This window comes from Aethalodelphis obliquidens, unplaced genomic scaffold, assembly GCF_003676395.1.
Source record: "Aethalodelphis obliquidens isolate GAN/ISIS:26980383/991018 unplaced genomic scaffold, ASM367639v1 scaffold43, whole genome shotgun sequence".
Classification (NCBI taxonomy): Eukaryota; Metazoa; Chordata; class Mammalia; order Artiodactyla; family Delphinidae; genus Aethalodelphis; species Aethalodelphis obliquidens.
Window position 1 is genome coordinate 5,105,531 of NW_020837987.1, and position 21,690 is coordinate 5,127,220.

The 21,690-nt window shown below is 57.7% G+C and overlaps 1 protein-coding gene across 5 annotated transcripts; it reads left to right on the forward strand.

The window, feature by feature from the left end:
* The first annotated feature begins 2,272 nt into the window (after positions 1-2,272).
* On the forward strand, positions 2,273-21,184 carry GRAMD1A (GRAM domain containing 1A). 5 transcript variants are annotated; one of them, XM_027078872.1, is made up of 20 exons: positions 2,275-2,415; positions 6,544-6,657; positions 6,782-6,992; positions 7,090-7,110; positions 7,592-7,676; positions 7,805-7,908; positions 7,990-8,085; positions 8,831-8,911; positions 12,237-12,349; positions 12,523-12,673; positions 13,210-13,408; positions 14,410-14,553; positions 16,119-16,237; positions 16,330-16,472; positions 17,048-17,151; positions 17,239-17,412; positions 17,508-17,595; positions 18,802-18,909; positions 18,993-19,113; positions 20,727-21,183. In XM_027078872.1, exons 3-20 carry the CDS (start codon positions 6,891-6,893, stop codon positions 20,817-20,819), a joined length of 2,046 nt encoding a protein of 681 aa, XP_026934673.1. In that variant the 5' UTR covers positions 2,275-2,415; positions 6,544-6,657; positions 6,782-6,890; the 3' UTR covers positions 20,820-21,183. The 5 variants fall into 5 exon arrangements, with proteins under 5 accessions (XP_026934672.1, XP_026934675.1, XP_026934673.1 ...); XM_027078873.1 differs by having other exon boundaries at positions 6,544-6,653; XM_027078870.1 differs by lacking the exon at positions 6,544-6,657.
* The last annotated feature ends 506 nt before the right edge of the window (positions 21,185-21,690 follow it).

Here is a 21,690-nt window from a genome sequence, read left to right on the forward strand (position 1 = left end):
TTGCAAAATGATACAGTAGGAGCCTAATTGTGTATCTTTTTAGAAGACATTGACTAATAGGATATATTGTTAGTGGATGCATCTTGATGCAGAAAAAGGATAAAAAAATGTACAGAAAGAACACACACCAACTTCAGGGCAGGGGGTACCTTGGGGGGCAGGAACAGAAAAACGAGGGATGGGGAGTTGGTAACTGTAACTGTAATCATTTATTTCTTAAAGAAAAAGGATCTGAAGCAAAAATGGCAAAATGTCCACATCTATTGATGTCATATATGCTTGGTAGGGACCAGGATGACTCTTGCATTTTTCCTGTTTGAAATAAATATTCCCTAATTAAAAATTTTAAAGTATTTCAAAAGAAGAAACAGGCAAAGAGAAATACAAAGAAAGAGAACAGTGAGACAAAGGGAGGTGGTGGAGGGAAGGCCTGGCTGAGATCTGACCCTGAGATCTGACCTTGAGAGGCAGTCACGGGAAGAAGGGGGGAAGAGTTTCCCTGCAGAGGCAAAGCAAGTGCAAAGGCCTGGGGTTAGGAATGTGTCTGGGGAGTTAGAGGAACAGCAGGGAGGCTGGGTAGCTAGAGGCTGTGAGCAAGGGGGAGCCAGAGGAGAAGTAAGACTGGAGTCTTAGGCAACAAGGGGAGGACTTTGCTTTCAGCGGGACTGAGAGGTGGGGCTCCAGGAGGGCTCCAAGCCCCGAGGGCCCTGACCTGACACCAGTTCACAGGCTCCCTCTGGCTGTGCGTGGGGAGCAGACTGTAGGGGCGGGATGGGAGCAGGGAGACCAGGGAGGAGGCTGTGTGATGGTCCAGGAGGGAGGATGGAGGCTGGGCCTGGGTGGGGTCAGTGGAGGAGCCGAGTTTAGATTCTGGATAGACTTTGTGGGTGGAGCCCACAGGGTCTGCTGAGAGACTGGATGTGCGTGTGAGGGAAAGAGAGGGTCAAGAAAAGCTGAAGTTTGGGGCCTACCATCCACCAAAATGGAGAAGACAGTGGGTTTTTTTGGAGGGAGGGGGTGTAGGGTGGGAGAGCCATGGGAATGGAGTTTTTTTCAACAGCCAGGAACAGCCTGTCCTAGAGGAGCGGGGAGCAAGTCTCTGTGCTGGGGCGCCCGTGGCCAGGAGCTGCGAGGTGGGACTCCCATGTCTGTGTTCTCGGACAAGGGGTCCAGGACACCGGCAGACTCAGGCAGCTGATAACGCAGGCAGCCGCTGCAGAGACAGGCGCAGGTTATGGCGTCACGGGAGGGTTGCGTCCAACAACAGTGACCTCGGCGAGGCACTTCCCATCTTTGAGGCCAGGCTTCCCCTTCTGTAAAAGGGCAGTCCCTCCACCCCCACCCCCCACTGTCCTGTGGGAAAGTCCTGACCACAGAGTTAGTGGGATCCCCAGGACTAGGTGCCTTGCTTTAAGTCAGATAAGCGCCAGGGAGGCTGGATTCTAACTCGGGCTGGCTGACGCGGGCTGGGACCAAGAGGGGTCCCCAGAAACCAAGGTGCTGGGCCCTCCGGGGGCCGACAGCGGGGGTTCAGAGATGCGGAGAGGGAGGCGGCCTAGGGCCCCACCCGCTTCCCGCCAGCTGCGTACCCACAGCCGCAACCCCTCCGTTTCCCCGAATCTCCATCCCACCCCCAGCTCCACCCCACCTCTCAGGTTCCGCCCCGGGTGTGTGTGGGGGGTGCCGAGAGCCCCCAGCCTGGGTCCTCACTGGAGCCGAGGACCCCTTTCCCGCTACCAGGGGAGCGGGTCGGGCCTGTGCCCAAGCCTCTAGCTGCCATGGCGGTGTCGTGTTTTAATCAAGTCTGTGTTCTTCTCCTGTCTTTCCCCCTCCCCGGTCCACTTCTCTGTCTCTCTCCTTAGAGCCTCTGTCTGTTTCTCTTGCTCTCTCTGTGCTCTGGCGTCCCAGCCGCCCCTCTCCATCTCTGTCTCGCTCTTCTTGCCCCAGCGCCCCGTCCCTCCCTCTCTAATTCTCCCTCTCGCGTCTCTCTCCCAGTGGCCTCGCTCTGTCCCCGCCGTCCCTCCCTCGCCTTGGCCAGCCCCCCGTGGGTCTCCCTCTCGCTCTCACCTCCTGCTCTCCCGCCTCCCTGCGGCCCCTTTCTCCCTCCAGGTATCTGACTCTCTCCATCTAGGCCCCGCCGCCCCTCCCCGCCTCGGCCGGTCCCTCCCCTCCCCCCTCCCTCCCGCGGGCGGGGGGCGGTGCTGTGACGCGACGGGGCGGGGGCAGGAAGGGGGAGCTGACGCTGCGGCTGCCTCCCGCGGCCCCGGCCTTTTGTGCGGGCGGCGGGCTGCGGGCGGCGGGGTCGGGTGCGGGCGGCGGCCGAAGAAAGCGAGGCGGCTGCCCAGCGGGGACGCTCAGCCGGGCCCGGCCCTGCCCTGCGGCTGGGCGCGCCCACCGCTCCGCATCCATGTTCGAGTGAGGACCGCGGCGGGGGCGGGGGAGGTTCGGGAGGAGGTCGGGGGGGAGGGGGCTCCGCGGGCTCGGCTAGGGGTGGCGCGGCAGCGGCCGAGGTCCGGGAGCTTGTGCACCGGGGGCCGGCCAGGGGGAGGGGAGGGAGGCGTTGGGGGCCCATGGGTGTGCTCGGGGATGGGCCCTGACGGCGGGGAGGCCCCCGGGGCCGGTTCGTTGGCTTGGCGGGGCTTTGGCTGGGGGACCCGGCCTTCCGGGAGCGCCCGGGCCTCCTTCGCCTCTGCCTGGGAGGCGAGGGGTGTGCGCGAGGCTGACCCAGGTCTTCGGGCCTGCGGTCGAGGCAGGACGCAGACGAGCCCCCTCCGGCCGGGCCCCCAGGTCCCGGAGCCCGGGGCAAGCCCGGGAGCAGCCTCTCCGGGTCTGGGCCCCCTCCCGCCGTTGTGATCTGTTGCTGGGCCCGGGGCTGCTCGGATGGGGGCTGTTGCGTGGCTGGCCGGCCGACCGCGTGCGTGAGATCCTCTGGGGTCGTGGGCACGGAGTTGACCTACTCTCTGTCTGGGCCCAGAGTATTTTAGACTTTGCATTGTAGGTGTCTTGGAAGTGTGTATGCGTGTTTGTGTTCCTAGTGTGCAGGCAGCTGTGATCCTCTTTGGCTCCGTGTGTGTGTGATTTACCTCGAATTCCATCTGTGGCTCCATGTGTTTCTGTAAGCTCCCTGCGTGTGTCTGATTGTGACTGTAGTGTGGGTCTGGGGCTTTGTGTGTGTGGCTGTGACCTTCCGTGGTTGTGTGTGTGTAATGTATCTCATCCCGTCAGACCTATGCATGTCTGATTGTGACTTTGGAGTGTGTACATGTGTCTAAGTCTCCTAGTGTGCAGGCAGCTGTGATCCTCCTTGGCTGTGTGCGTGTGTGTGTGAATTTATCTGGGATACCATCTGTGGTTCCAAGTGTCACTGTAAGCTGCCTGTGTGTTCAGTTGTGACTTTGTAGTGTGTGTGTGTGCATGTGTCAGGGGCTCTTTGTTTGCTGCTATGACCCTTTGCCTCTGTGTGCTTATAATTTGCCTCTGAACCTGTTAGCTCTGTGTGCAAATGTAAGTCACCTGTGTGTGTCCATGTGTGACATTATTGTGTGTCTGGGGTCGTTGAGTATGACTGAAACGCTCTGAGGTTGTACCTTTTTATCTATTTCTGGTTCCATCTTTGTGTGAAAGTTCCTGTGTGTGTCGCTTCATGACATTGTTGTACGTGCCTGGGCTTCCATGTGAGCAGCTGGGACCCTCTGGGGCTTTGTGTGAGTGAGAGAGAGACCCCTTGTGGCTCACAGTGAGCCTGAGACCCTCCCTCCTGAGACCTTGGCTGTACCCTTGACTCTCCGGAGCAATAATCGTAACTGATGCTGTTCCGCTGTTACAGTTTATAAAGCATGTCCCATGCATGATTTCAGTACCTGGCCACTGTGTTGTCGAGATGTGTCCACGACCTCCCGGGGCTGCATTTTTCCCAAGTCCTTCATGGCTGTGTCAGTGTCAGGGCTCTCTTGTCAGTCAGCGACAGCAGCTGACATGTCCATCCCTTGCCACGTAAGAGCAGATCTTTGCTCTGGCTTCCCCTCCAGGTGGGGAATGCCAGGAGAGCTGAGCTGACCCGGGACTTAATTTACCTGGGTTGTGCACGTGTTAGCTGGGGTCCCCTGTGACTCTTCTTTCACTGTGTGGCTCTCTCTGTAACTGTGGGAATGCTACTTGCTTTCAAGTCTCCTCTGAAACTTTCTCGTGCCCGTATGTGTGAATGTACCTGGGACTTTGCATGGTTTTCCGTTTCTGTGACCCTCTGCAGCTGCGTGTGTGTTGTGCATGCATGCACGCGCGTGTGTGTGTAACTTCTGGGACTTTGTGTGTGGCTGTGGCGTCCTTGTGTGTGACTGTGCTGAGACTCTGTGGCTTTGTGTGTGACTGTAGTATACCTGTGATACTACTGCAGGGTGTATGGGGGGTGAGGGGTAGGGGAGACTTCTTACAACTGTGGGGAACTGCAGTTTGCCTGTGACAGTGGCTGTGTGTGAGCCACGTCGAGGTTCCCTTTTGTGCACACCTGTGTAGGCCTCTGCCCCTCTCTGACCGGAGGGAGCTGTTGGCCTCTTTAGGCCCGGGAAACCGGAGGTGAGGTGTCTGCAGTGACAAAACCCCATTCTCTTCCAAGTCCCTGAGCCATGTCACCGTGTCGGGCTCCTCCCTTCCCTCTGCTGCAGCCTGCCTGGTTGGGCAGCCTCCGGGCTGTCAGGCTTGAGCACTTCCTCTTTGTCCTGCCAAGGAGCGAGATCTGGGGGCGCAGGCTGGGCCCTGTCTGTGTGTGTCGGACTTGTCTGCAGGCGCCTTCCCTAGACCTGAGGCTGCAGGAGAGTAGGATAGGTGGAGGAGAGGTCTGCATTTCGGGCTAGAGAGGCAGGAAGATGAGGCAGGGGAGGAATGTGGTCACCCCTCCTTTAAACCCTTCCCGAACTCACCAGGGCCGTCAGGGTGAAGCCCGAACACCTGCTCAGGGCCCAGAGGGCCTGCAGGTGGGCCTGTGGCCTCCTGTCCTCCTTCCCCAGCCCCGCTGGCCACCTCGCTCCTCCTCAGACCTGCCAAACTCAGTCCTGTGCCGGAACTCACCGTTCCTGCCCCTAAAACAGTCTTCCCCGGCCCTTTGCCAGATCTGCTCCTTGTCTTTTGGGCTCAGCTCAAGTGGTCCCTGCACACCAACCCACTTAGCCCTCCTTATCTCCGTGGTCCTCAAACTTGAACATGCATTAGAGTCTCCTGGGCCCCACCCACACTTCCTGATTCAGGAGGTCTGCGGTAGGTTCCAGGCTGCATTTCTGACAGCTTCCAGGCACTGCTGGCGCTGCCCCTGTGCGCAGCGCTGCCTCACAGCACTGACCAGTGTCTGAGATCATCATCCTTATTTACATGATCTCTTACTGATCGTCTCTGTTCCCCCATCAGAATGTCAGGTCCCTGCGGGCAGCTGTTGGGTCTGTCTTGCCCACTTCTGTGTCCCCAGTGCCCGGTGCAGGGCGGGTGCTCCATGTGCACTTAGGGGTGACTGACTGGGGCTGGCGTCCGTTTGGGCTCCAAATACCAGGCTGAGGTGTTTGTGCAGGGCTCAGCGTGGCACCTCGGCAGCAAGTGCTCTGGGTGGCGGCAGGGCTGCGTGTTCTATCTCAGCCTGACAGTCCCTACTCAGCCTGAGCACCTTCCAGGTGGTGGGCTCTGTGTATGTATGTCCTCCGGACAACCCGGGAGGTGGATACCGCTGTTATCCCCATTATGCTCAAGAAGAAACTGAGGCACAGAAAGGTTCAGGCACTTGCCCAAGGTCACAGGGAAGTGGTCCAGCTGAGATCTGCAGCAGCCTCAGCCTGCGGAGGGTTGGGCCAGTGGTACACTTGGTGGAATCCAAGTTTGGAGGGTGGGGGGCGCGGGGGGGGGTCAATCACTCATTCAGTCTACAGGGGCAAAAGCTTGCGGAGCACCTGCTGTGCGCCAGGCCTCATTCTAGGCAATGGGGTGCAGCTGGGAACAAAACCCCCTTCCCCTGTGAAGTGCACCTCCTGGTGTGGGAGGATTTGAAACGCGTGGGGGAGAGAGAAGAGGGAGGGGGCGCGGGAGAGGGGATGTGGTTTACATGGAGGGGCGAGAGGAGGTATCTTGGAGAACTGGCCCCTGAGCAGAGGCGGTAAGGACCTTGCCTTCACCTGGAGTCGAATGCAGGGGGAGAGGACTAAGCCAGGAGGTCCCTGACCTGAGCAGCGAGGAGGCTACTGCGATGTCCAGGAGCGGGGAGCATGGAGGCTGGGCCAGGCCGCTGCAGCCGGGGGAGGTGGGCCAAATAGAAATAATGGAGAGAGATTTTAGAGCTGGACCATGTGGGACTTGCTAATAGAGTAAAAATGAGGGGTGAGTAGGAAAGAAGAAGATGCTTAGGTTTTTAGCTCAAGCCACTGAGTGGAAGGTGGTTGTTCAATAAATATTTATTGTATGAATGAATTAATAAGTTAATTTTAAGCCCGGCAGGCATTACTGAGAGCTCACTATGTGCCAGGCTCTGTTAGAAGCCCTTTACATGTACCGATTTGTTTAACCCTCCAGACAACTAGAAGAGGACATGCATTTCTCACCCTTGGATTACAGATGAACTGACCGAGGCCTGGGGAGCTAGGGGGCCTGCTCTGGGTCACATGGCTAGGAAGTGGAGCAGGGTGGGTAGGTGGGGATCAATGGGCTGATGGGTGGGCCCCCCCCCACGCTGGCCTGTCCCCTCCACGCCGGCCTGTCCCCCCACCCCAGACTGTTTTTCCCCACAATGCCCCTCTTCCTGTTCCCCCAGCACCACCCCGCACTCTGGCCGGAGCACGCCAAGCAGCTCCCCATCTCTCCGTAAGCGGCTTCAGCTCTTGCCGCCAAGCCGACCCCCACCTGAGCCGGAACCGGGTACCATGGTGGAGAAGGGGTCAGATAGCTCCTCAGAGAAGGGTGGGGTGCCTGGGGCACCCGGCACCCAGAGCCTGGGCAGCCGGAACTTCATCCGCAACAGCAAGGTCAGTTGCTGCAAGCCCAGGTGGGGTGGGGGGAGCGATGGGGGGGAGGGCAGGGGCATCCCGAGGCTCATTCTGACTCCGTTCCTTTCTCTTCCAGAAGATGCAGAGCTGGTACAGTGTAAGTATCGGGGCAGGGGGCCTTGCTGGAAGGATGAGAGGGAGGGGGACAGGTGCTGAACCAGGGGGCCCCTGGCTGCAGTAGTCACAGAGTGGGTGCTGGGGTCAGCAGACCTGGGGGTCACATCCTATGCTGCTACTTAACATGCTCTGTGACCTTGAGTGAGTTGCTTAACCTCTCTGGGTTTCTCTCTCCTTGAGAAACAGTTCTGACCTTACTAGACTGAAGGGAACATTCACTGCGAGTCAGTGATACTGGTGGGTACGTGGTACAGGACCTGGCTTAGGTAGCAATCAGTAAATGGCTCTCGTTATGGTTACTCTTGTGTTAACAGGCAGTAGGAGCCAGAGGTGAGCTAGACACTGAAGCCTCAGAGAGGCTCCTCCCAGGCTGAGGAGACTGAGGGGTGCTGGGAGCTTTGGGGGACAGAATTAGGGGTGCGGCCCCCTGTCCCGGTTCTCACCTCCCAAACTTCCCCCAGATGCTGAGCCCCACGTACAAGCAGCGGAATGAGGACTTCCGTAAACTGTTCAGCAAGCTCCCTGAAGCCGAACGCCTCATTGTGGGTGAGTCCCTGCCAGCCAGACCCGGGGCTCCCGGCTCTGCCCTCCTGACCCTGCCGCATGTGCCGGCCCAGCGGCCAGGACAGCCGTGTGACTCGGGTGTCTGCCCGTCTCTCCCTCGGCCGCCTCAGATTACTCCTGTGCCTTGCAGCGCGAGATCCTCCTCCAGGGCCGCCTCTATCTCTCCGAGAACTGGATCTGCTTCTACAGCAACATCTTCCGCTGGGAGACGACAGTGAGCCGACCGGCCTGGGACGAGGAGGGGCCCCAGGGCGGGCAGGGCCCTGGCCCCTTCTGACTTGTCTTTTGTCCTCAGATTTCCATCCAGTTGAAGGAAGTGACGTGTCTGAAGAAGGAAAAGACGGCCAAGTTGATCCCCAACGCCATCCAGATCTGCACGGAGAATGAGAAGGTTAGCGAGAGCAGACGGGAGCCCCGGGGTCCCCGATCTTCACCAGCTCCTCTCTCCTCCCCACCACCCAGAGCCCTGTTGACTCAGCACCCAGCTTCTCTCATCTTCCCTTTCTCTTTATTCTCCCGGCCCCAGCATGGGCTCCTGTAGTCTCTGACCCGGACTCCTGCACCTGCTCCTGGCTCAGGCCCTGCAGTCTGTCCCCTGACACAGCTGTTCAGGGATAGTATTAACAGAAAAATTCTATCAGCTCAGAGGCCTCCTCCACCGGGAAGCCTTCCCTGATGCTCCATGTATCATGATTGTTGCCTCAGGGTCCATCCAAGAGGGCTGCCTCACACCAGTGGCCCAGACGGGACTGGAGAAGGAAATGGGGCGGGAAGACTTCAAGCAGACTTCCCTTTGTGTTTTCTTGGCCAAAAGGGGATCCGTTGGCCACCCACTGTGGGCATAGGAGACTGGGAATGTGCCTTGGGCTTCCCCCAAGCAGCCCAGCCAGTTTGGGCTGTGAGCTCTGGACTGTGAGCCCTGGGGCCGGGGCCGGGGGCCATCTCCACATCGTGGTGATTCCAGGGTCATCCAGTGCTGGGCTGGGCACAGGACAGATATTCTGTGGAATGAGGGAAGGGATGAATGATTACATACATCAGCGTGGAGAGCCGGGAACAGGGTGCAGCGGGTGGAGCTCCCTCCTCCCTCCAGCCTTGTCTCTCCCCCAGGGCTCACACACCTCTCTCTTCTGCAGCATTTCTTCACTTCCTTTGGGGCCCGAGATCGCTGCTTCCTCCTCATCTTCCGCCTCTGGCAGAACGCACTGCTTGAAAAGGTGGGCCTGGGCGAATCCTGGGCAGGGGGGCTAGGGGGACGGCTGGAGTGGGGGGACCATGGAGCCAGAGATGCCAGGACTCGGGGAACTGGAGGACCCCTCCAGCTCTTCTCCATGGGCACCAGACCCAATGTGCCTGCAGCTCTTCCATAGGCCCCCACAGGGGGCCGCCACAGCCTCCGGTGCCACACCCTGCCCATGAGAAATGCATACTCACAACCGCTTAGTCAACACCTGCAAATCAAAAATGCTCCGAAGATGGGGAGGTTTTTGGTAAAGCAAAACCTGACAAGATGGGGAGGTTTTTGGTAAAGCAAAACCTGACTTGAGCTGACATGGTTTACAGTCCCTATCAGCACTGTCTAACAGAGTTTTGTGCTGTGCTGTCGGTATGGTAGCCACTGGCCACACTTGCCTGTTGAACTCTTGAAACGTGGCTAGTGTGACTGAGGATCTGCATTTTTAATTTAATTTCAGTTTTAATTAAACTTAAAACACCACGTGTGCTTCTTGTATAACACAGGTCTGTATTTATCTCAACTAATGGGACTTTTCATATGTTTGAGGACCAAAAAATAATAATGTGAATGACTGGGGTAAATCTTAAATATAGTTGTGACTCAGTATAATATTACAGTATCCAGTACAGAACATACCAGTGATTCTCAAACTCTGTAGTTTCAGGAATCCTTTGCACTCTTTAAAATAATTATAGACTCCAAAGGGCTTCTGTTTAAGTAGAGTATATCTATCAATATATACTGTATTAGAAATTGAAACTGGGAGAAAATTTTTTAAAGTGTTCAGAGTTTGAGAAAGGAACAGAAGAAGGGCAGGTTTGGGAGAGGTAGTGGTGCAGTGGGTCAGTGGGAAGGCCTCCCACAGAGAGTAAGTTTTTCAGTGTGTTTTTTATTTCTTTAATTTCTTGGCCTCGCTGCGTGGCATGTGGCATCTTAGTTCCCCAACCAGGGATCGAACCCGCGCCCCCCTGCAGTGGAAGCACAGAGTCTTAACCACTGGACCACCAGGGAAGTCCTGAAACTGGGAGATTTTTAAACACAAGATACACAAACACACATTACATTAGCCACCAGAACAATGATAAGGTCACATAGTCTCTGGAAAACTCCACTGTACACTCATGAGAGAATAAAAGTGAAAAAGGCAAGTGATCTACTACTAGTAACACTTACCATACTTATGAAAATGATTTTGCCCTCATGGAGTCCCTAAAAGCGTCCGGGGGATGCCCAGAAATCCTTGGACCACGCTTTGAGAACCTCTGGTATACACTGTACTTACTGGATCCTAAATATAATATAGGTATTTTTAGTGCTGTATTATTGTATAGGCAGTGTATTATCTTTCTTAAATCCCCAAATTTCTTACTTTTGAATCAAGTCTTACCCCAAAGATTTTGAGTAAGGGATTTCAGACATTTACTTCTCACATTCTGATAGTCTATTATGGGCCAGCCCTGAGTGGGCTCTCCTGGAATGCCCACTGTGGTTGCATGAGTTTATGTGGCATGCATTCAGCTGCAAGTAGCTGCAAACCCAACCAGACAATGGTTTAAACAGACAGACACTGAATTACTTCAGATGATAATAATAATAGCTAACACTTAACAGAGCTATTGGGTGCAAGGGACTGTTCTGAGCTCTCCATGAATTAACTTATTTAATCATCACAGCCACCCTTCAAGGCAGTGTGGTTAGTATCTTTATTTCACCAGTGAAGCACAGAGGGAAAGCCTTGCCCATGGGCACATATGCTTTCTGTGGCAGAGCTGGGATTCTGACCCATTACAGTCAGGCTCTGGAGTCCACTTAATCACACTGATGCCCATGTAACAAGAGGTCTGGAGGCAGGCAATCCGGGGTAGATTTGAGGGCTCCCTATGTCATCCAGGACCCAAGCTCTTGTCCATTATTCCACACCATCGTCCTTCTGCATATTGATGTTTTGTCCACATGCTTGTTGCCTCATGGTTGCAGGTGGCTGCTACAGCTCCAGATGTCATGCCCTCAGTTAAGTGTCCCAAACATGAAAGAAGAAAGGGATGGATGGAAAGTGGGCATTCCTTGATCAGGAAGGGAAAGCCTCCTTTAGCAGACTTTTCCTTGTATTTCTTTGGCTGAGACTTGGTCACATGATCACCCTTGGTTGCACAGGAAGCTGGGTATGTGGCAAAGGAAAAATGAGTTGATATAAGCGAGTTATAATTCCCTGGGGCTGGGGAAGATTTTCACCCCAAACAAATCAGAGTTCTGCTGGCAGGAAGGGATGGTGGATAGATGTCAGGTAGGCATCACACAGTGGCTGCTACTGCTGGCTTGTAGCACCTCAGAAGGCCCCAACCCACTCCTCCAGCAGGGCTGAACTCACTTCCTGTCTTCAGGGGCAGCTCCAGCTATGGCCATCCTCAGGGGCGAGAGCACTGGAGCAGGAGCCCGAGGGAGGGACAGTGCAGTGTCAAAGTCTCCAGGGAGGACAAGGGCAGCCAGACTGTTGGGGATGGGGTTCAGCTCCGTCACCGAGTGCGAGTCACCGAACCCCATTGGTCAGATGCAGACCGTCCCTCCTTCACAGCACCGGAGCTGGGCCTAGAATAGAGCTTGGAAATGTCAGCTTGTGGGAGGCAGTGCAGTCCAGTGGTTAGCTCCAGGGCTACCCCAGCCCCCTGGGATCACATCTCAACACAGTCACTTCCTAATTGGATGACATCACCCACCTCTGTGGCTCAGCGTCATTATCTTAAAATGATGACAACATTAGCGCCTACTTTACAGAATGGTTTTGAAGACTTGTTGAGTTCGCATGCCTAAAGGGTTAGAAGAGTGCCTGGCACATGGTAACAACTCAGCGGATGTCAGCTGCTGGTACTGCTACTGTTATTACTGTTAGATCTCATCAGCGTCATCCAGCCACTCCAGCCATGGGTAGCTTCTGAGGACACCTGGGAAAGTAGTTGGGGGCAGGACAGCATGGCAGGTGGGAGCATTGGCTCTGGAGTCTGGCTGGGTTTGAACCCCAGAGTTGACCTCAAGCACGAGTTCTCCACCCTGGGCCTCATATTCTCTTTAAAACTGGGAACTTTAACCTGTAGCTGTGGAAGTATTGTGAGGACCTAAGGGAGAATTCCTGAGCACGCTGGCTCCTATGCGATGGGGTGCGGAGTGCGATTGGGAGAGGTCTGGGATGGGAGGTCATGCTCCCCCTTGTGGACACCAGGGGAACTGCTGAGGCTGAGGGCTGGTGGGCGCAGGTGGAAGGACTCTGGCCCTGATAGGGTGGAGGCCAACCTAACGTCCTGCCTGCCCAGACGCTGAGTCCCCGAGAGCTCTGGCACCTGGTGCATCAGTGCTACGGCTCAGAGCTGGGCCTCACCAGCGAGGATGAAGACTATGTCTGCCCCTTGCAGCTGAATGGTCTAGGGTGAGTCGGTAGCTGGAGGCTGGTTCCGGGGGTCGGGAGGAGGCAGCAGGGGCTGCGAGCAGAGCTCCTGGAGTCCTGGGTGGACTGAGGCGGGGGTACAAAGTCTGGGAGACCAGGAGGGTGTGTGGATGTCTCGAAGATGCAGCGGTCTTACTCCCTCTCTTTCTCTGTAGGAGCCCCAAGGAAGTGGGAGATGTAATCGCCCTGAGCGACATCACCTCCTCAGGGGCAGCTGACCACAGCCAGGAGCCAAGTCCGGCAGGTTCGCGCCGTGGCCGCATCACCCCCAGCCTTTCCCGGGCCAGCAGTGACGCAGACCATGGGGTGAGCGGGCGCGTGGAGAAGCGAGGAGGGTGCTGGGTGGTGCCGGGGAGAGAGAGGGACAGACTGACAGATTGAGGGGGGACAGGGGGGGAATGGACAGAGAAGAGGTAGATGGAGGGGTAAGTGAGGGGATGGATGGAGGGATGGGATGGAGCTGGGAAGATGGGCAAGGAGACTAGGCACAGGTAGGGAAAGAGAGAGACAGGCAAAGATGGGGCAGGTAGATAGATGGGAAGCGGGAGAGACAGAAGAGCCGATAGAGGGCTGGCTGGCTGGATGAGGTCGGATACAAACAGATAAGGCATGGACAGGACAGGCATAAGAAAGCTCATGGCCCAGGCATCCAGGACAGGCCTGGCTGAGAGGCTGAGAGGAGTCCTCGTCTGGGTGGCCCCAGGGCCCCCCGTAGCTCAGCGAAGAGCTACACATGACCTCCCCGGCACTGGTTCTCCTACAGTCTCGAAGCCTTCTGGTGGATGTGGGTACACAAGGGGCCCTTAGGCTGGGGCAAGGCTGGATTAAACTTTTCTCTGCAGGCAGAGGAAGACAAGGAGGAGCAGACAGACAGCCAGCCAGACGCCTCCTCCAGCCAGACAGTGACCCCGGTGGCCGAACCCGCGAGCTCAGAGCCCGCCCCCCCTGACGGGCCCGCCTCCCTGGGCCCCTTGGATCTGCTGCCCAGTGAGGAGCTGTTGACAGACACGAGTAACTCCTCCTCATCCACGGGGGAGGAAGGTGAGGCAGGTGGCCAATTCGTTTGCTTTGGGTACAAACCTCACTCACAGGGGCTGCACCGAGGGATTCGCTGGCTCGTGGGACTGAAAAGTCCACGGAGTAGGCAGATAAGATAAGGCGTTTAAATGGTGTTGTTAGAAATCTGTCTGTATTTAGCTCTGCTTGCAGGCGGCTTAGCAGGGTGGATAGGAGTATAGGCGCTGAAGCCAGATGGCTGGGGCTCACATCCTGGCCGCGCTGCTTCCTAGCTGTGTGACTTGGGCAAATTATTCAACCTCTCTGAGCCTCATTTTCCTCATCTAAAAATTTTCCTTACCTGGGGTTAGCAATAACACTACCCACTTCATAGTGTTGTCATTGAGAGAATTAAATGTCTTAATACAGGTAAAGTGTTTGGGCCAGTCAGTAAGTGTTGGCTGTTATTATATCATCATCGTCATCATCATTTCCATTTTCTCTGTGCCAACTTTATTCTCAGATAGCTTCTACTCTTGTGGCAGAAAGAGCCCCAGTCCTGCCCCAGACAAGCCTAGCAGAGAGAAAGCATGGTTCTCCCAGTGGCTGCACCAAAAGCTCTAGGGTTGGCTCTGACTGGAGAGCAAGCCCACCCCTGAGCCCCTCACTGTGGCTGATGGCCTGGCTTGGGACACACACACACCCCCATCCACCCACCCCTGAACCAATCACTGGGGCCGAAAGCTCAGGCTAACGGGCAGGCCCACCCCTGTCATCACTGGGACTGCAGGTGCGTGAGCCTAGGTGTGTGCTCTGCCTTGAACCCATGGTGGTAGCTCTGATTGTCTGGGCTTGGGGCACACGCCCACCCTCAAGCCATCCTGTGGTGGAGGGGGCTGAGTAGCTCCGTGTCTGTGTCCGCTCTGGTCCAGGAGGACGGGGCTGCCCAGGCACCCCACAAGGCCTGGGAGTGGGGAGGAGCGGTCACTCAGAGGGAAACTGAGGAACGCAGGCAGCCTCATCCCCTGTCCTTCTCTGTCGCCCAGCCGACCTGGCGGCCCTCCTTCCCGACCTCTCCGGTCGTCTCCTCATCAACTCCGTCTTCCACGTGGGTGCCGAGCGGCTCCAGCAGATGCTCTTCTCAGACTCGCCCTTCCTGCAGGGCTTCTTGCAGCAGTGCAAGTTCACAGGTCAGGGGCCGAGGTGACCAAGGTACACGGGAGGGGGTGAGGAGGGGCAGACCAGGAGACGGGCAGGCACCGCTGTGCAGAGCAGGTGTGGCAGGCTGGGGAGTTAAAAGCAGCATCTGTGAGGCCAGAGGGGCTCCGCCTCTTACCAGCTGAGTGGCCTTGGGCCAGGTGCGGACCCTCTCTGTGCCTCGGTTTCTTCTGTGTGATGCGGGTGATACTAGTTAGCTGCCTTGTCAGGGTATCAGGAGAACTAAATGAGTTAATACTAGACAAGTGCCTAGAACAGTAGCAGACAGTAAGCATTTAATAAATACGAGTTAATGAGCGCTCTGTCAGGCCTGTGCAGAGACCAGGACAGATGAACTCCAGAATCTAGTGAGAACAGCAGTAAACAGATACTCAGGCAGATAAGTGTGTATGTCAGAGAGGTGGCTGTGGTCTGGGGGGTGTTAGGAAAGGCTGCTGGAAGGATGTGGCGTTGAAACGAAGGCCTGAAGGAGGAACTTTCTTAGGGAAAGTGGAGGAGGTGGGAGAGAGGAGTCCAGGAGACCAGCAGGGTACCTGCAAAGATCCTGAGGCTGGAGGCTGGCACTGGGAGAAGCCCCCTGAGGCTGGGCCCCTGTGGCCAGGTGTGGAGAGGGGAAGCCACAGCACGAGCAGAGGCAGAAGGGCTGACCAGGGGACTAGCAGGGAGCTCAGGAGGCTGCAAAAGAGATTCAAGTTGGGGAGGGCCTACTCAGATGGTAGTTTTCTCTGTTTCTTTTTTCTGTATTGATGAAAATGAACCACATAGAATCCCCTGCAGAATGAGTAAGACTATGTCTTGTGTTGGGGGCACTCGAGTCCCCCAAAACTATGCTTATATCCTGGAGAGACTGGCACATCAGACTGAGGAGCTCAGACTCTGTCTGGCAGTACTAGGGAGCCATGGAGTGTTGTAGACAGATAAGGGACAGGGTCAGGCTTGGCTTTAAGAAGCTACCGCTGGACCAGGGGTAGAGACGGAGGCCAGGAGCTCAGGGGGAGGCTGAAGAGGGGCCCTGGACAGGCAAGGATGGGCTGAACTAGGACAGTGCTCAGGCGGTCAGTGAATAGACAGGGAGGGAGTGTCCAGGACGAGGCTCAGGGCTCTGCAGGAAGCCTGGAGGACAGTGGGGCGAGGAGGGATGTGTTTGAAGAGATGCGGAGGCCAGTGGGTGTGAGGGGCCCTGGGGACTTCCAGGGGAAGGTGTTCAAGAGGTGGCAGGACCCTAGGTCTGAGGCTCAGGGGAGAAGCCAGGACTGGTAAGGAGAGGAGACTGGGGCTGCAGGAGTAGAGGAGGTGGCCCAGGAGGGCTGAGAAGTGTAGGCACGAGAGCGGTCCCAGCTCTGAGGATCATCAACGTCTGAAGTTTTGGGCGTCCAGAGGGAAGACGGGGCAGACACCGGGGTGGGGGCAGGGAGGAGGCGCAGGTTTGGGGGCAAGTCCCCAGAGAACTGGAACCTTCCAGAAAGGCTGAGTCTCCTACAGCCTGTGGGCAAAGGACTGGAGAGTGGTGTCTTCATTCTGCCCCTCCATCCTCCAGACGTGACCTTGAGCCCCTGGAGCGGGGACAGCGAGTGCCGCCAGCGCCGAGTGCTGACCTACACCATTCCCATCAGCAACCCGCTGGGGCCCAAGAGCGCCTCTGTGGTGGAGACACAGGTGTGCCAGGCAGGGTGGCCAGCGGGTGGGGTGGCCGGGGGCCAGGGTGGGGGGCATGGCGCTGACTCCCTGTTCCTCCCCTGGCCCCGCAGACGCTGTTCCGGCACGGCCCGCAGGCAGGCGGGTGTGTGGTGGACTCAGAGGTGCTGACGCAGGGCATCCCTTACCAAGACTACTTCTACACTGCCCACCGCTACTGCATCCTGGGCCTTGCCCGGAACAAGGCCCGCCTCCGGTGAGCAGTGGCCCGGCCCCTCCACCTGACCCCTGATGGTCGCAGGGCCCCTGCCCCAGTCTCCCCACCCCAAGTCAGCTGCAGAATGGTGGTTGCCACCGTGGCAGGCGAGCAGAAGTCAGGAACACCCCGAGGTGTTTGGCCTGAGCCACGAGAAGGATGGAGCCGCCCTTGACCGGGAGGGGAAGGTGGGGAGGGGCAGGTTTGGGGGAAGATTGGAGCTCAGCTTGGGACTTGCTGGGATGTCTCTCAGAAGCCCGTGTGGAGTTGGACGCAGCAGCAAGATGGAAGGGGTTCGAGGGTGAGGTGTAGGCTAGGATGGCAGTCTGGGTGGGCAGTGCTGGGGCAGCGCCGAAGGCGGGAGACCTGCCCGGGTAGTGGGTGTGGACAGAGAAGGGGCTGCGGGCCGAGTGGGGTGGTGAGTGGGGATCACAGGGAACCCTTGGGGGGGTGTCTGTTTTGTCTGTGGGTGACAAGGGGTCCTCTCTGAATCAGGGGAGGGAAGGCTGCCCCCGGGAATGGGACAGCAAGGCTGGAGTCAGAGCCTGACCCCCTCGCCCCTTTCCCGACCCCAGCGTGTCCTCCGAGATCCGCTATCGGAAGCAGCCCTGGAGCCTTGTGAAGTCGCTCATCGAGAAGAACTCGTGGAGCGGCATCGAAGAGTACTTCCACCACCTGGGTAGGGGACCGGGGTCCGGCCAGGGCCACAGACGGGGTCGGGGCCGGGTCGGGTGCAGACGTGCAGGGTCCTCTCTCGTGTCTGCAGAGCGAGAGCTCGCCAAGGCCGAGAAGCTGTCTCTGGAGGAAGGCGGGAAGGATGCACGCGGGCTGCTGTCCGGCCTGCGCAGGCGGAAGCGGCCCCTGAGCTGGAGGGGCCACGGTGACGGGCCGCAGCACCCGGACCCCGACCCCTGCGCCCGGGTTGGCATGCACCCCTCAGGTGGGTTCCGTCAGGCCTGGGGTCGGGGGGGCGGGGGAGGAGCTGGGGGTCTGGGTGGGGATGAGTCTGTCTGACTCCGAGTTGCTCCCCCGCAGGTTCCCTCAGCTCCCGCTTCGCAGAACCGTCCGTGGACCAGGGCCCCGGGGCAGGCATCCCCAGCGCCCTGTTTCTCATCAGCATTGTGTGAGTAAGGGGGCCGGGCTTGGGGGTCAGACAGGCCTGGATCTGCACCCTGGCTGTGTGAGCTTGGGCAAGTGCTTGGCCTCTCTGGGTCTCTGCTTACGTGAGAGCACGGGCTCCTCACCCCATAGCAAGGATTAAAGGAGGTGACGTTTGAGATGCGCCCAGCAGGGCTCCTCCCATGGTGTACTGCTCAGTCTGCCATGGCGAGGTCATCCCTGCAGGGAGAGGGAAGCCTCGGGGCTCTGGCGGGGGTCAGAGGGGCCTGACCGCGCCCCCAGGGCTGGAGGAGCAGGCCCCTGAGGGAGCCGGAATTGGGTGAACCAGGAGAGGTATGCAAAAGGAGCAATGTCACACTTCATTCAGGTTTTCTGTGCCCAGCCCTGAGCTGTGTGATGCGAGGGACACAGTAGCGACCAGCTACTGGGGGGAGACAGACCTGGCACCAGACCAGAGGGATGGGGTGGTGATGGAGGAAACATGGGCGGAGGGGACAGGGAAGCCTTCGGAGGCCAGTGAAGGCTTCCTCCAGGCTGGACAGGTAGGCCGTCAGGGAAGGCTTCCCAGGAAAGCAGAGGACTCTGAGCTGAGACCCCACGGGGATTAGGCGGGGAGAGTGACATGCACAGAGGCTGGGGCTAGGGGCACGGCGCTCTGAGGAAATGGAGATGAGATCCATGCTCCCCGCAGACCCTGGGCAGTGAGAGATCGGCCACACGTTCAGCCTCTCTGGGCCTCAGTTTGCCAATAACAGCAGTCCAGTGAGGTGCTGAGCGGTGCGCTCAGCTCAGGGCTGCCGGGGTCGGGGGGTGGCCGGGACCGGCTGGGCGGCTCTCATCTCTTTGTCTCCCCCTCTGTGCCTCCTCAGGATCTGTGTGAGGTAGGGTCCTGCGTCCTGACCTCCCCTCACCTGTGTCTCACCCTCAGCTTCAGCCCCTTGTCCTCACTCCGTGCCCCCAGCTCCCCCAGCGAGGTGGCCTGGAGTAGCAGTTGAGGGCTCGGGCATCAGACAGGCCTGGGTTTGAACCCCGACTCTGCTGCTTATGGACTGTGTGACCTTAGGCGTGGCACTCACCCTGTCTGAGTCTTAGTTTCCTCCTCTGAAAAGAGGGCTAATCATGGCACCCCTTCAAGGTGTGGTCACGTGGGTGACCCCCCACTTGTGGGAACGTTGGTATCCTGACCTCTGACCTCTGACCCCTCCCCCAGCCTCATCGTCCTCATTGCCCTCAACGTCCTCCTCTTTTACCGCCTCTGGTCCCTGGAGAGGACAGCCCACACTTTCGAGTCCTGGCACAGTCTGGCCCTGGCCAAGGGGTGAGTGGGTAGCCCCAGGGAGCTGGGAGCTTGGGGAGGTCGGGGGAGGCCCAGCTCCCACTCAGGCCCTGTATCCCCCACAGCAAGTTCCCCCAGACGGCCACGGAGTGGGCGGAGATCCTGGCCCTGCAGAAGCAGTTCCACAGCGTCGAGGTGCACAAGTGGAGGCAGATCCTGCGGGCTTCTGTGGAGCTCCTGGATGAGGTGCGGCTCTGGGCTGCGGGATCCTGCATTCATATCCCAAGATGCGGCGTGTGCATCTGGGCCTCGCTTTCCTTCTCTGTTACATGAGAAAGCCATTCATAGTCCCTACCTCCCAGGGTTGCTGGAAAAATCAGTGGGATGGAAGAAAGAACTTACTGGTTCTCATCCTGGGAAAAAAGTCCAGGGATGTCTGACTTCAGGCATGGCTCGATCCAGCCACTCAATAGTAGTAAGAATCAGTCTCTCTTACCAGGTCTTGACTCTGCCCACCCCCAGGGTTGCCTTTGTTTGGTGCATCCTAGGATGACCAATACGGTACCTACAGTTCCAGGGTAACATCCAAAGGTCACATTCCCATCCCTGAACCAGTCATAGTGGCCAGGGATAAGGCTTGGTCACTGAACCCCTCCCCGCCTATGAGGTGACTAAGGGGTCACGTGAGGGTGGGAAAGAGGTTCTCCGAAGGTTATTGGGATCTCATCTCCAGAAGGGGTTGCCCCAGACAACCACTGTAATTCGCTGGCAGCATCGGTTCAGACGGCCAGGTTCAAATTCTGACCCGTGACCTCGTGCAGGTGACTTCACCACTGGGGCCTTGGCTTCCTCCTCTGGTAAACGGGATGATAATGGATGTTACCTCAAAGGCTGCTGTGAGGATTAAAGGAGTTAGCATCTGAGTAGGGCCCAGCTCATGCAAACACCTCACCTGCATTCACTGTTGTTAGTGAGATCCCGCAAAGCAAGTGCTCAGTAAATGTGGTGGGGGGAGGCGTCAGCACAGATGCCGGGCGCTGGGGAGCATCTGGCGTTGGCTGGGTGCCAGTGATGGTGAAAATCATTCCTGGTCACCATGGACTGGAATGCTGAGGCTCACCTTTAGGGGCCTCGTTGCACCCTGAAATCATGCTCAGAGGGAGATGCTCACGCAGGAAAGGGCTGTGCAGGACAGGGGAGAGGGATCATTGAGGCTGGGGTCCCGTCGCTCAGAGAGAGCGAGGTCAGGGCCTTCCCATCCTCAGTTCAATTCTGATTTTCCTCTCTCAAACTGCCAAGGGCATGGGATTGACTGCACAAATTAATACTAACAGCAGACACCAATTGAGCCGGGCTGTTCTAAGAGCTAAAATGACCAACTGATTTGTTTCTCATGGCCAGCCTCCGAGGGGGGTGCTCTTGTTACCCCCCATCTAATAGACAGGAACGTTGAGGTAGAGGCATTCCCAAGGTCGCACGGCAGGGAGTAAGAATAGCTAACGTGTACCCAGCACCTCCTGTGTGCCAGGTCCTAGGCGTCCACCCGTCAGATCCCTGAATTAATCCTGTGAAGCAGGTATGTTACTGACCCACGTTTCAGCTGAGGGACCTGGGACGGTTAAGGGACTTGCCCAAGGTTACCCAGTAAGTAGCAGAGCCAGGACTTGAACCCAGGCCACCTGGGCCCCTTCCACCTGCTGCCTATGAGAAGTAAAACTGGGTGCAGAATGGCTGGGGTGCAGAGGCACAGGCTGACCTTGGCCTCTCTGGACCTTCCCCAGTTCCTCAGCTGCGGCATGTTGGGGGATGCATCGCCCCTCCCAGCACTCATCCCCCACCCTGCCCACCTCTTCCCCCAGATGAAGTTCTCGCTGGAGAAGCTGCATCAAGGCATCACCATCTCAGACCCTCCCTTCGACTCCCAGCCACGGTCCGACGACAGCTTTTCCTGAGGATATCTGGCCACTCGGCCATCTCCCCAAATGGACAGATGGACACAGAGGCTCGGTGGCCACTGCTGGCTCGGTGTGAGCGCCGGGAACCTCCCGCCCACCCCTCCCAGTGGCCCGGCCAGGGGCCACGCAGACATGGGGACCACAGAACCGAGATGCACTTTAGACCAGCGTGTGAGTCCAGCTGCCATCGCCTGCCCCGCCAGGGCACCGGCCCGGCCTTCGGCAGGCCCCCCACTAACTTATTGTGCTCGGCTGGGGTTATGGGGGGCACCTCCCGGGGTGCACGATTCCCTCAGCTCTGGGTTTAATGTATTATATTTATTTGGGGCTGACAGCGCCCCAATAAAGGGTTGGAAATGGCTGTGGTTGTGCCTGCGGGGCCCTGGGAGTGGGTGGGGGCCTTCTGTTGCACTCAGATCCCGCGGTGGTAGGAGGGGCGTTACCATCCCTTTTCTGGGGCCACAGTCACTGACGCGACCTGGAATTCCTGAGCATCTTTCACAAGCTTTGCACCATCAGGCTGCAGTGCGGGGGCTGTGAGGACAGCCTGGTGGCTGGTGGTTTGGTTCAGTCCTCCCTCTGATACTTAGTGGGCCTGTCACCTGGAGCAGGTCAACCTCTCTGAGCTTCGGCTTCTTCTTCTGTACAGTGAGCATAAGAATAGTACCTGTTGGGGACTTCCCTGGCGGCCCAGTGGTCAGGACTCTGCGCCTCCACTGCAGGGGGTGTGGGTTTGATCCCTGGTCAGGGAACTGAGATCCTGCATGCCGTGCTGCAAAAGAAAGAATAGCACCCGTCTCCCAGGGTTGTCAGAAGTGAGTCGTTCTCCCGGAGGGCTCTTTAAAAAGCAGAATGCCGGACCCCACCC